Here is a 13,597-nt window from a genome sequence, read left to right on the forward strand (position 1 = left end):
CTAACCCTAGGATAAAACCTGACACCATTGTACTTCCTCCATAATTTGTCTGTAATACAGTTACAGTCACTTAGCTTCTGAAGTAAGCAAAAGACATTAAATGCCCATGTGGTTCAGTTCACTGGGTCCAAAAGATGTCACATGTTTTAGTGGTAATGGTGATTAGAGAAGGAGCACTCAAGTTTTATAGCCTAATTGGAAGATAATGGGCTGAAACGGAACCTTCGTTGCACCAGTAAAAATGGGCGTGTTGGATAGGCTTTAGGCCTTAGCATTTGGAGAATGGCTATACTAATTCCCATATTTCCTGAGCTTGGAAGTTAAATAATGATAATAAACTGAGATTATATAAAAACACTTTGAGGTAAAGACATCGTATAAACTCAGAATATCTTCACGACTTGGAAATGAGATTAAGGTGATGAGGGAAAAGACAGAACTGTGATGAAGCATCACCGCATTTTGGTTCGTGTAGGTAAGTATCAAATGAATGCAGGTATGCCCTGTAGAGCGTGTTGTTTTAAGACATGCTCCCGTTAGCTCAGTGCGTTTTATGAACTTTAAGTGTATTGAAGTGTACTGAAGCACTTTTTCCATCCTCATTGAAAATGGTCATGTTCCAACAGGATTTCACCACTTTTGTCGTGTTGTTGTTCTCCCCCATCATTCTTTTAGTTGGCTGATTGCAATTCTGGCCCAGCTCAACCCTCTCTTTGGACCACAGTTGAAAAATGAAACCATCTGGTATCTCAAGTATCACTGGCCCTGAAGAAGAACTGCTCTACAATGCTGTCATTGAGGTGACTGCAATCTTGACCTTTCATATCAGTTTTGTTGGTCAGTCAGCTGGAGTTTGTCTTGACTTTTTCTCACAGTTTTACAGCCATTTTAACACATGACAAGAGCAGGTTGCTGAAAGCAAACTTGATCTGAAGAACAGAAATAAATTTTGGAACTCAGGCCAAGGGCTATCTATGAGATTCTTTTAAATACTACTGTTACTCTGCCGTTTGAAATAGAGTCTGATTTACAAAATTAAGTTTGCATGAAGCTTTTCATACAGAGATCAGAAAAGTGACCATTTATACTTGGCATTGGAAGATCCGGCGGCTTTAAGTGGTTGGAGATTTAAAATTAAGAGTTTCTGAATACTTTGGTTGGAGAGAGACAGGTCCTTTTTGAAAATTGGTCTTAAAATTGCAGCTTTATTTGGTTCTCAGGATCAGAATGGTAAGTGGTATAGTGGAAAGATTTCTTCACTGGCTGAGAGATGGGAATTTTTTTTTTTTTTTTTAAATTTTTATTGTGCTTTAAGTGAAAGTTTACAAATCAAGTCAGTCTCTCATACAAAAATTTATATACACCTTGCTGTATACTCCTAATTGCTCTCCCCCTAATGAGACAGCACACTGCTTCTCTCCACTCTCTAGTTTTGTGTCCATTCAGCCAGCTTCTGACCCCCTCTGCCCTCTCATCCCCCCTCCAGACAGGAGCTGCCCGCATAGTCTCATGTGTCTACTTGATCCAAGAAGCTCACTCCTCACCAGTATCATTTTCTATCCCATAGCCCAGTCGAATCTCTGTCTGAAGAGTTGGTTTTTGGAATGATTCCTGTCTTGGGCTAACAGAAGGTCTGGGGACCATGACCTCCGGGGTCATTCTAGTCTCAGTCAGACCATTAAGTCTGGTTTTTTTACGAGAATTTGGGGTCTGCATCCCACTGCTCTCCTGCTCCCTCAGGGGTTTTTTGTTCTGTTCCCTGTCAGGGCAGTCACTGGTTGTAGCCAGGCACCATCTAGATCTTCTGGTCTCAGGCTGATGTAGTCTCTGGTTTATGTGACCATTTCTGTGAGGGAAATTTGTTCCTCTGTCCCCATCATTTCATTAAATGGAAGTTAGCACTAAATGCTTGATTTGATCCAGGTTCAATATTTTTGGCAAAGTACTTCTTGGGAGGTGCTGGGCACTTCCTGTTGGCTCACATCAGGGACACATGATGCCTGCTGTCCTGTTTTAGTGATGCTAAGATGATGCTAAGATGTTCAGCTATGACACCAATTATAAAGCTCCTCCTCCACCTTTTATCTAGTGATTTTACCCACTGATGGTCCTAGCCTGAGTTAATCATTTCAGTAGAAGGTGCAAAGTGGTGATTTTTCTAGTTTGGTCATTACTTCCACAGTTGATTGGCTGAAATGCTTCTATAAAGATGAACTTTCCCTTATCAACTAGAATTATTGAGTAACCTCAAAGTACAGTTTATACAGGAAAAGCAGAATACAGATTTAATTTTTTTCTCTGAATTTTCAGAGTGAGATACTAGTGTCCTCGTTACTTCAGAATGTCCAATGAGGTTTTCTTTTCTTGATATTTTTAATCATTTACATTAGTATTCTTTTTTATGCTCAATTACCTTTGGCCTACGAGAGCCTGTTTAGGCTGGCTTCTTTGTCCTTTTGACAGACCCCTTAACCCTGGTGGTGCAGTGGTTAAGAGCTCAGCTCCTAACCAAAAGGTTGGCAGTTAGAATCCACCAGCCGTGCCTTGGAAACACTAGGGGGCAGTTCTACTCTGTCCAGTAGGGTCGCTATGAGTTGGAATCGACTCGACAACGGGTTTGGGTGTCTTTTTTTTTGTTGTTAGTCTGTGATAGTTTCCTTACTTTCTGGCCACATCAGGATGGCCAACACCTCTCTTGTGTGTTTCCTGCCCTGATTTGGAATCAGCCATCCTGTTCCTCTACCTGCTGTCTACATTTCTCCCTAAAGGAAGCTGGTTTACTAGTGAGCCCTCAAGCCCAGTAGATCCTGGTTCCTGTCAATGGAAACGGTATTTACAAGATCAAGCTCTGATTGCCAGGTGTGTTCATTGATGCTGGAATGTTGCTTCTATGCTTCTTCAGTGAACAGAGCCAGGAAATACGTACTTTTCAAAAGAAAAACAAATCATGAGTTCCTGTTAAACCAAAACCCGTTGCCGTCAAGTTGATTCTGACTCATAGCGAGCCTATAGGATGGAGTAAAACTGCCCCATAGAGTTTCCAAGGAGTGCCTGGTGGATTCAAATTGCTGACCTTTTGGTTAGCAGCTATAGCACTTAACCACTACACCACCAGGGTTTCCATGAGTTCATGTTTAGTGTGTCTAACTCAAATTTAACATTACAGGGTTTTTACTTCTTTGGTTTTTATACTTGAACCTCATTCACGTATGCTGGAAATCTTGGTTCCTAACGACAGTAATGTAATTACTTTCATTATCCTATAATATGCAAAAAACAATTTCAGAATAGCACCAGCATACCTAAGTTTATCAAATACAGTTTATTTTCTTTGCAACTTTGTCCTTAGAACAAATAAGGAGCAAAATGCTGTTTTCTAAGGTCACTTGAGATAATTATTTCCTTTAGTATATGTCCTGCCTTGATACAGTTAGATTAAGTTGTTTTATTCTGTGTTCAACATATAGCAGTTTATTTGCTGAATATGTAAAATATGTTATTTTTTGAATTTGTAAAAATATGTGAAACATATTTCCAAAGTTAAAATTATAAACAAGATATACCCAGAGAAGTCTACCCTTCCAGCGTTTCTTTCTTGCAATTATATATACGTATCAAAAACCAAAAACCAAACTCAGTGCCGTCGAGTTGATTCCAACTCATAGCGACCCTATAGGACAAAGTAGACCTGGCCCACAGAGTTTCCAAGGAATGCCTGGCAGATTTGAACTGCTGACCCTTTGGTTATCAGCCGTAGCACTTAACCACTACGCCACCAGGGTTTCCGTGTGTGTGTGTGTGTGTGTGTGTGTGTGTGTGTGTGTGTGTGTGTGTGTATATATATTTAATTTATACCCTTCTCCCTGGTGGCGTAGTGGTTAAGAGCCACGGCTGCTAATAAAAAGGTCGGCATTTCCAAACCACCAGACACTCCTTGCAGACTCTATAGGGCAGTCCTACTCTGCCCTATAGGGTCACTGTGAGTCGGAATCAACTTCACGGCAATGGGTTTGGGTTGTTTTTTGGTTCCCCCCACACACAGCTGTTACAGAAAAGATACCATATTATATATACTATTCTATACTTTGCTTTTTCACTGAGCAGTATATCCTAGAAATTGCTCTGTGTCAATATGTAGAGATCATCCTCATTTTCTTCTTTTTAATAGTCATCGATGTCCTTTTGGGTTGTTTTCAGTCTTCTGCTATTACCGATAAAGCTACAGTGCTATGCTGTGCATGAGACATTTTATATTTTTGCAAGTGGTCTTTGAGGTAGACTCCTTGGAAATGGACTTTCTGAGTTAAAGGCATACGGAATTTGCCTGGCATTTCCTACCTTCCCTTAGGGATCGTACCATTTCTGCATTTCTACCAGGAACATATGAGAGTGCTTGTTTCCCCACAGTCTGGGCTTTTACCAGTCTGATAGGTAAATAGTCAGCTTTCTTTCCCCTTAGAGTTCTGTCTTTGCCAAAAGGGGTTTTGATTTACCTAGATTTTTATCTGACTCATATGATTTTTTTTTAACCTGCCTTTTTCATTAAGCTCTCCTGTCTTCTACCCTACCTTTCATGTAAAGTGAATGCTATGTAAGGATGCTGATTGGGATTTAAAGCTGACAGTTTCAGGCCTCAGTGTTGGATCGAGTTCCAGCATTGCCTTTCACTTAACTTGTATGAGCCTCGTTGCCTCCTGTGACAGCACTGGCTGCCTGGACCTGAAGAGCTTTCATCAGCCCAGTCTTTTCAGTCTCGTGTCTCTGTTAGTTAGTGACTAGTTCCCAGCATTTGTACTCTGGTCCACGGGGCAAACTTAGACTGCCTGAAACCCTCATATGAAAGGTTGTTCCTTTAAAAGCAAAATGCCAGGAAGTAGGGGGACACAGGAGGCCACCGCCAGGTGAACCCTAGTTACGAACATCTTGTCATGCCTGTTCTGAATTCAAAATAGCAATTACAGTTGTACTATAAGTGTAGGGCATCGGAGTTACCACACCAGGAGATCTAATCTCATCTAGCATAGCATTAGAGGAGACATAACTCTTCTAAGACAGGACCTCACCTGGTGGTAAAGTGAAAAGATTGAGCTTAGTTTTGAACTTGGAACTTTTTCACAATGGTGAGATAATAAAGGAGTGCCAAAGCCAGATTTGGGTCTGTCTTCATCTGATAAGAAAGAAACCCTTCTGGATACTGATGGGGCAATTTGAAAATCAGAAACCCCACCAAGTTTTTGAGGTATTTGATTTTGCACGTGATAACTGTAAGCCGCCATAAGTGGAAAGTGGAGGTGTAAGCCAGACGTGACTTTCAGCCAGGAAAAGGAAGGAACAATCATGAAGACTTTAGAATAATCTTACACAGATGAAATTGAATTGATTTGAATGATGCTCTTACCTAGCTGATCTTTTGTTACTGTAATCACTTTAATTGCCATGATTTTCTTTCATGTACGGAAAAACTGAACCACAGTTACTGTTGATAGGCTCAGTTGTAGCGCATTATATTTATCGGCTGGCAGTCTCGCCCAGTACTCCAAAGAACAGCGCTCACTTTCTCTCTGCCCCCTGCTAGCCTTGTCTGCTTCACCTAGATCCTTAAAGGTACCTCTAGATGGAGGTGGAACTGCTATAGTAAGGTTGCCGTTTTTGTCGCTGTCTCATTTCCCTACAGTCGTGGGGATTGTGATGCTAGTGTGGAATCTCCTTGGAGTGGATTTGGTTTCAGATCCAGTGTCCTGTTAAGTCAGTTGCTTTACCACACCGTTGTAATATGGTACCTTCCCCTCTCCAAAAAAAAAGGCCATTGAGTCGATTTCAACTCATGGTGACCCCATGTGTCTCAGAGTAGAACTACACATAGGGGTTTTTTTTTTTTTTTTCACATAAGGTTTTTAATGGCTGTGACATTCTGGAAGTAGATTGCCAGACCTTTCTTCCAAGGCACCTCTGGGTGGATTCAAACTGGCAACCTTTCAGTTAAGTGGTTTGAATCCATCCAGAGGGATGTCAGAAGAAAGGCCTGGTGATCTACTTTTGAAAGATCACAGCCGTGAAAACCCAGTGGCACACAGTTCTATTCTGACACACATGGGGTCCCCATGAGTTAGAATCAACTGGGTGGCAACTGTTGTTTTTGGTTTGTTTTTAGTTTTTATATACGGTGCAACTCTCTGGTTTACAGCTATCTTAAAGAGCAGAAATTCTATTTTATTAAAAAGTGTGGGACAGGAGAGCAATAAAAAAGGGTATTGGAATAGGCCTGTCCCCTGTGGGAACTCTTCTATGCATTCTAACAATACCTGTGTGCTCATGGTGTGCGTGATACTGAGAGGGGATTTCAAAGAAGGCTCTGGGCTCTGAAGGGGTTCGTGGTCTGTTGAGGAAGGGGGTGGAATGAAGGCACGCGGGTGAAAAGTTAAACAGTGCAGGGAGTTTTGTGGTTAAAGAGTGTATCCTTAACCTGACCTTTCTTCACACAGCTCTGGCTGAATAGTCTTCTGCCTCTTCAAACTCAGTCATGTTTCTGGTTCGGTTCCTGATATCTCAGTTTTCCCTGACCCTTAGGGTCAGAGCCTAGCAGGGCACTTCTTTTTTCTCCTCCTCAAAGCCAGTTGATCCTATCATTATGTCTCTCATGTCTGCCTTTCCTTTCCATTCCTCCTTCAAGCACCCTAATTTCTGACCCAGATCACTGCAGCTCTGAATTATTACAGTGGCTCCTGGTCTGATCTCCTTGTCTTCACAGTCAGTCTGTCTACCTGACACCACCCTGTTTATCTTCCTGGTGTAGTGCTTCCTGAAACAGATCGCCACTCTCCCAGGAAGCCTTCGGTAGTTCTCCATGGGCTAGAGCAGGGTTTTTTATCCTTAGGCCCCTGACTTTAGTGGCTACCCATTACCATGAAGTCGATTCCGACTCATCGCGACCATCCAGGACAGAGTAGAACTGCTCCCTAGGGTTTCCAAGGAGCAGCTGGTGGATTCATACTGCCGACCTTTTGTTTAGCAGCCAAACTCTTAACCACTGCGTCACCAGGGCTCCCTTAGTGGGTACATGCCCCTTGAAATGTTATGTAAAATATTATAAGCATGCAGCTTGTGTTGACTTTTGTCAGGGTCACCAAAGATCCCATGAGCCACAGAAGACAAGACAACTAATCTGTAGGCTCTGTCCAGCTTTCTAACTTGGTGGTCAAAGCCTTCCCAGCCTGCCCTCACCCCACCATACAGACTCTCTGCAATCTCACTACTCTCCTCCACAACCTACTGGCCCTAGCCCTACTATTTTCATACTTCCTTACTTAGCTTCCCCTGCCTCTCATTACCCTACTATATTCATTAATTTAATAGGCAGGTTAGTAAACACACTATGCTGTGAACATTCTTTGTGCTTTCTTGCTTCAGCTTACCCATTCCATCTTAATTCTTTCTGATGTTTTCTGTTTCAGTGCCCAGCTTGCAAATCTTTGAACTTCTTTTCCTGACCATTTTGTTTCAGTGTGATTTCTTCCATCCCTAAAAGCATTTAGCTTTCCGGTTTTTGCCATTCATTTGGTACATTGCCATATATAGCTAAATACACATACCCTTTGTGTGCTTAGAGGTCCCTGGGTGGTGCAAACAGTTTGTGCCTGTCTACTAACCTAAAGGTTAGCAGTTCAAACCCACCCAGCGGCAGCATGGAAGAAAGGCCTGGCAATCTGCTTCCATGAAGATTACAGCCAAGAAAACCCTACGGAGCAGTTCTACTCTGTGGCACATGGGATTGCCATAAGTGAGAATTGACTCAATGGCAATGGGCTTGGTTTTGTGTGCTTAACTACAACACAGGGAGCTGTGGTGGCACAGCGACGAAGTGCTGGGCTACTAACTGGAAGGTTGATGGTTTGAACCCACCAGCTGCTTCACAGGCGAAAGATGTGGCAGTCTGTTTCCATGAAGATTTACAGCCTTGGAAACCCTGTGGGCCGCTTCTGCGCTGTCCTCTAGAATCGCTCTGAGTTGGAATCATAGCAGTGGGTTTGATTTTGGTTTTGGTGCTTAACTATGTCTTGGAGCTAGTTCTCTACTAGATATATACCTTACACATAGTAAAGAATTTCCTCACATATATCTGAAATGAAAAAATGGAGGTGAAAATGCAGCCTAATTTGTATAATCTTTAAGAAATACATTCACTCATCTCTCCCTGAACAGATTTCCTGGTTCTGGTCTTAATGTTTTTGTGTCGCCTTCATTCTCAGTTTTCATCTGCACCTTAGTGATTCCCTTATGTACAAAATGAGGACATAAACCTTTTGGTTGAATTTTCTACCCCCACCCCCAAACAGCAATTTGATATCAGATATGATTGTAATATATGCTGCCTTAATTTACTCCAAAATCAAACCACAAGACCATGTCATTTACATATTGCTCATTCACATTTATTTTAAACTGGCATCATTGAGCTTGAGTGAAAATTATCCCCTGTTGTATGTGGTTTTTCAAGTGAAGATGTAGTTTTCCCTTTTATCATTGTTCATTTGTCAAAAAAAAAAAAAAAAAAAAAGGCCTACAAGATAAGGAAGTCTAACCAGTGTGCTCTTAATAGAAAATAAACACACGAAACATCTGTATTCACACTTTAGTATTCTCAAGTGAAAATTATAATCTGAAGTGAGGTTTGTGCAGAGGGACTTCACTGCCCGCCTAAGGAGAGGAACAGAAAATGATAATTAGAGTGGCTTTCAGACCACAAGAAAGCAGTGGCTCTGATAATTGCCCTGCCCTAGCCTGATGTGGTTATTTTCCTAGTACATGGTAAAAATGGTCCTCTAATTACATCTTGAGTTGGATTTATTTGTTTGCAGTGTCTGCCTTAGTGGGTCTGTGGAAGTCTGGGGCTGTCCACCATGGAGCTTGGATCATCTTAGCAGCTGACTCATGTCCATTTCTGAGCACTCTAGACCCCAGGCCTGGGAACCCTTCAGTTTTACCACACTGAACTGTGGATTCTCCTGGTCGTGCCCACTGATTGGAAAAACCTAAAGGACCCATCAGCTCTCTCCACGGCCTGTTGGTCCTTCAGTCTTGGCCAGACCTGCCTGCCTCAAACCATATCTCATCTGAATGTAACTAACTTCCTCCCCCCAGCCTTCTGCACACTTTGGCAAACCGTGTGACACAAGCAACTTGTTTTCTTATCGGTCAACTCAAACCTTGGTAGAAATCGCTTTTGAAAGAAACTAATTCTTCTTTCCTCTTTGTTTTTTTCCCCAAATTTCAAAAGTAGCATATGTGGTTTTATATAGAAGTTTATAAAATAAACTATGTAAAGGAGTTTCTCCAGTGAGTTTCCCTCCCTCACCTTCCTCCTCCAGCCTTATTCCCCCAGAGGGGACCATTGTTAGCAGTTTGGTATGTGAAGTTGCCTATTTTAAATATTTGCTGGCTTTGCAAGGGTGATGTTGCAGCTTTTTGCTTCTAGAAAAAGAAATCCTCATTTGTCACCTGCATTTGTAGTAGCAAGATGGAGAGCAGATGGGGAGTAACCACGAGTACCAAGAATAAGGACAAGGAGTCTGTCTTTTAGGAGTCTGACACGGGAGAAAAGCTTGCCATACCGACAGTAACCTTACTTCCTTGACGTAAGAGGGGAAGAGAAAAATACAGGTTCTTGAAACTGAAATAAAGTCATTAGATTCCAGTGCCATTAGCTCCATTCTTTCTGCTTTCTGTAACACAGTCAACCCAGTATTTGTGGTCCTCAGTTTAACAATGTCCTTGGTAATTGGTCTCGCTACAACCCAGCAAAACCTACCCAAATGTGAATGTTTATTGAGCCTACTTTTCATTCAGGTATTTGTTGAACACCTACATATTTTACATTATCGGCCTGATTAACTTTCTTGATGTTAACTACCCCCTGTCCTGAGGAAGGTGCAAGGACCAGTGACTAGAATGGCTTTGTTTTGCAGGTCGCAAAGAGAATTCCTCTTGATGCAAAATCATCTCCAAACCCAGACCACCTTCCTTGACTTGCCTGTTTGTGCATCAGCTGCCTTAAACATTCACATCACATTTGAATGTCTTACTCTAAAATGCAGTATTTTTCCTGTCACCTTTTTTTACACTTTAATGAATGGTGTGCCTACTTAACCTAAACTGTGCCGACTACCCAAAATGTTTATGCACTCTTCTGAGACGGAAGGTGTTATTCTTCAGAGAAGTACATCTCCCTCTCTTTGGAGTCTGTGGATTTGAAGACAGCCCTTGCCTCATCATGCCATAAGAGTCAGCGAAGTATTTAAGAACTGCCCAGAAACAGCTTCAAGGCAGAAATGACTCCAGCGGGACAGTCAGTAGGAGAACATGTTCAGAGGGAAGGTCTGACCCAACATGATGGAATTACACCAAACTATATTTTTAGAATGAATTTCTTATTTCTGTCATCTTTTAGAATAAATTATTTTTCTGTCCTCTATGAAAATCTGGTTTCGGTGTTTGTAAAGCTGTTTTTTTTTTTTTTTTTTTAAACATTTCTATCTCTAGATTATACCTTTTAAAAAAATGATTTTGTAGTCTAAACTTAGGTTGGATGCATAAACTTGGCCATGTAGTTGAACATGACTGAAGAGACTGGTAAGTACTTTTCTTAATCATTCAGTAAAACTTTGAGTGCCTACGGTAGGCAAGGCACTGGAGGAATCAAAGATGTGTAAATTGGGGTCCCTGCAAGTTCAAGAGCTAATACACTGTTTGGAGAGGTAAGGCAGGTGTATGTGGGACTATAATACAAGGCCATGTTGGGCCATTGTCCATAGAAAGAGGTAATGGTGGTAAGCAGGTGGAGGGTAATACCAGCCTCCAGGACCAGCGGCGCATGCTGCTGGCCTGGAACCAGCAGTCCCTTGCTACCATCACATTTCAGAAATGGACTAAAGAAATCTAGAGTAATTTAAAAGCCCTGGGGCAGGGGTGGAAACCCTGGTGGTGTAGTGTTTAAGTGCTACAGCTGCTAACCAAAGGGTTGGCAGTTCAAATCTGCCAGGCACTTCTTGGAAACTCTACCAGACAGTTTTACTCTGTCCTATAGGGTCGCTTGACGGCACTGAGTTTGGTTATGGTTTTTGGTTTGGGGAAGGGGTGCAGTAATTTTGTGTTTTGGTAGCAGGTACCTCAATAATTCACTAATTTGGGTCTTAATTAGTCTTCAGAAATTAAAAATGAAAATGGATCTAAATTTTCACCAGCTCATGGCTTTTGACAGCCAGCCAAGAATGGATTTCCTGTTTTGCAATTTGTACTTTTCTAAGCCTCCCAAACTGTCTGAACTCACTGCTTTGCTGTTCTTGAGACCAGAGCAAGTTTCCAGTTGAAGTGACTGTCCTTGCTTTCGTTTCTTTCTTTCCATGCTTTACTCTCATTTTGAACGTAAAGCTTTTCTGAAAGTTAAGAAACTCCATACTTTACATTTCCAGCAAAACGGCTTCTTTAGCTAATCTCTTGGAATTCCTAGAACACTGAGGATTTGCAGTTAAAGGACCATCATGATATAGCTAATCCCATCATTTTACAGAGAAGGAATCTGAGCCAAGCAAGAGAAATTACTTGCCCAGTTTGACACAGCTGGTCAGAGGCAGACTGGGGAGTAGGATCCAAGTTTCCTAATTTCTACTCTAGAGCACTGTCCACTTGCCGCCCTCCCATCAGAGTTGCATTGGCCAGGACCCAATTCTGGGTCTCAGATGGGAGGGAAGAATCTGCCATTTCGGATGATCCAGTTGTCTGCCAGAGCGACTTCTATGAGCCTTAATCAATATTTGCCATCTCAGGAAGCAAAGCCATGGAAAGAATTTTGGTGGTTACTCTGGGTACATAAAGGATGCCACAGCCTTTGAGCCCTGACCACATGGGTGAGTGTGACTTCAGTGCAGCTTTGTACCCAGTTCTTCAGATCAGGCCCTGCAGCCCATTATCATTGGAGATCCAGCTGAAACCGTCCCAACTCCCACCCTGGACCATGGTGATGAATCTGCTTTCCAGCAAAGCAGAATTAGGCAGTTTTTGGAGGCTAAGCTGCGTGATGTCCTCAATGCAGTGGCTCTTCCCTCGAGTGTTGCTTTTGCCTGTCATGAGGTCAGCATACAGTAAATCCGGAGCCCACCCAGGTCTAGTGCAGGAGGTTTTAGCTGTGGCATACTTTGCAACAGTAATGGAGGGCAGCTTCGAGGGCTCTTGTCGTTGATGCTCATGGCTTGGCACATTTCCAATTTGATGTCATAGTTCTAAGCCAGATATCACAACCCTGGCTGATCAGAGTCCCTGAGTTATGCCTTAACCTGTCACATGGTACTGATCCATTTTTATGCTTCTCATTTACTCTGAATCAATTAAACATGGGGAAGTAAACTGAATTGTATTGCTTATTGATTTGCACTTGGACTAGCTGTTACCTGGCAGGAGTGGATTCCTGAAAACATGGGTAAGGAAGATGAGTGTGTTGACTGTGCTCATAACAGTGAGAAATAGGGGACTTGAGCACTGAAGGGCCTAGTACTGTGGCCAGAAAGGTTTTGATCGCCCCTCGGTGGAGAATGTTCTGTTCATTAAGCCTACTACGGAACTAAAAGGCCCTAAAAAGGTAGCAGCTCAGGCCTGAATTTACAGGGGTTATTTCCAAGCCCTACTGCAACTTACTCCTAATGAGGCCCTAATGGCTTCAGCGTAAAGCAGGTACTCATTTGGTAGCCAAGCTGGAGATGGAAGACCTGTAAGACTGAATGTAAGCTCTTAAAGGCCAAGTACTATGGTTGTGCCACCCCCAAGCTATATCGCTATTTGTTGAAAGGAGGGAATGATGAAATCAACTCAGATTTTGTGAAGAAAACTTGCCCAGCATGTCACTTAACCCCTGAGCCTCAGCTTTCTCATTTATGTTCTTGAGAAGATTAAATGCAACAAATATGTAAACTCAGATATATGTTCTCTCCTCCCTTCGCTCTTAATAACAGCTGTTTTTGTTATAACGTGATTCTGCATCTGAGATGAATGTCTGTGAATCATATTTACTCTAACACTTTCCTTGCTTCAGCAGTTTGCCTAGGGCCAGATGGAAAGAACTCTATCCAGTCCTTTAAAAGGATACTGAAAAATTTCCTCTCCTCCAAAGCTTTTCCAGGTGAACATGGTGTGGCCTTCTGGGAAGAGCATTAGACTAGAAGAAGTTATAAGTTTGCAGTCTTATTCTGTCACTTACTAGCTAGATAACTTTGGGCAAGCCATTTAATTTTTGAGCCTCAGTTTTCTCATCTATAAAATGGGGACAGTACCTGCCCTTTGTACTGTACAAAGTTGTTATTATCCAATGAGATGGTGGTAGTAAAGATGATTTATAAAGTGTAATAATACACAAAGGGTATTTTCCGAAGAAATGACTAAATCCCTGGGGTCCACTGACAGTACTTTTCATAGACTGGCCCCAGAGGGACAGCCAACCAATTTTTAAATTTTTTTTTTTTAATTTCTACATATGGTTTCCATTATGATTAGTCACTCGTACTTAGTGGATTACAGAAAGATAAATAAAAGGCACACACCAGGCCCCAGGCCA

The 13,597-nt window shown here is 42.0% G+C and overlaps 1 protein-coding gene across 2 annotated transcripts in view; it reads left to right on the top strand.

Moving 5' to 3' along the window:
- ATP6V0E1 (ATPase H+ transporting V0 subunit e1) overlaps window positions 1-10,489 on the top strand; it is a 41,645-nt gene extending 31,156 nt beyond the window's left edge. The window contains exons 3-4 of one of the 2 annotated variants that reach the window (XM_049874337.1): window positions 676-800; window positions 9,963-10,489. In XM_049874337.1, coding sequence (XP_049730294.1) covers window positions 676-769 — 94 coding nt within the window. In that variant the 3' untranslated portion in view covers window positions 770-800; window positions 9,963-10,489. Of the gene's footprint in view, window positions 1-675; window positions 803-9,962 lie in introns of those variants that run through there. The other variant, XM_049874338.1, reaches the window with a different exon arrangement.
- Window positions 10,490-13,597: the final 3,108 nt, after the last annotated feature.

This window comes from Elephas maximus, chromosome 2 (assembly GCF_024166365.1).
Source record: "Elephas maximus indicus isolate mEleMax1 chromosome 2, mEleMax1 primary haplotype, whole genome shotgun sequence".
NCBI lineage: Eukaryota > Metazoa > Chordata > Mammalia > Proboscidea > Elephantidae > Elephas > Elephas maximus.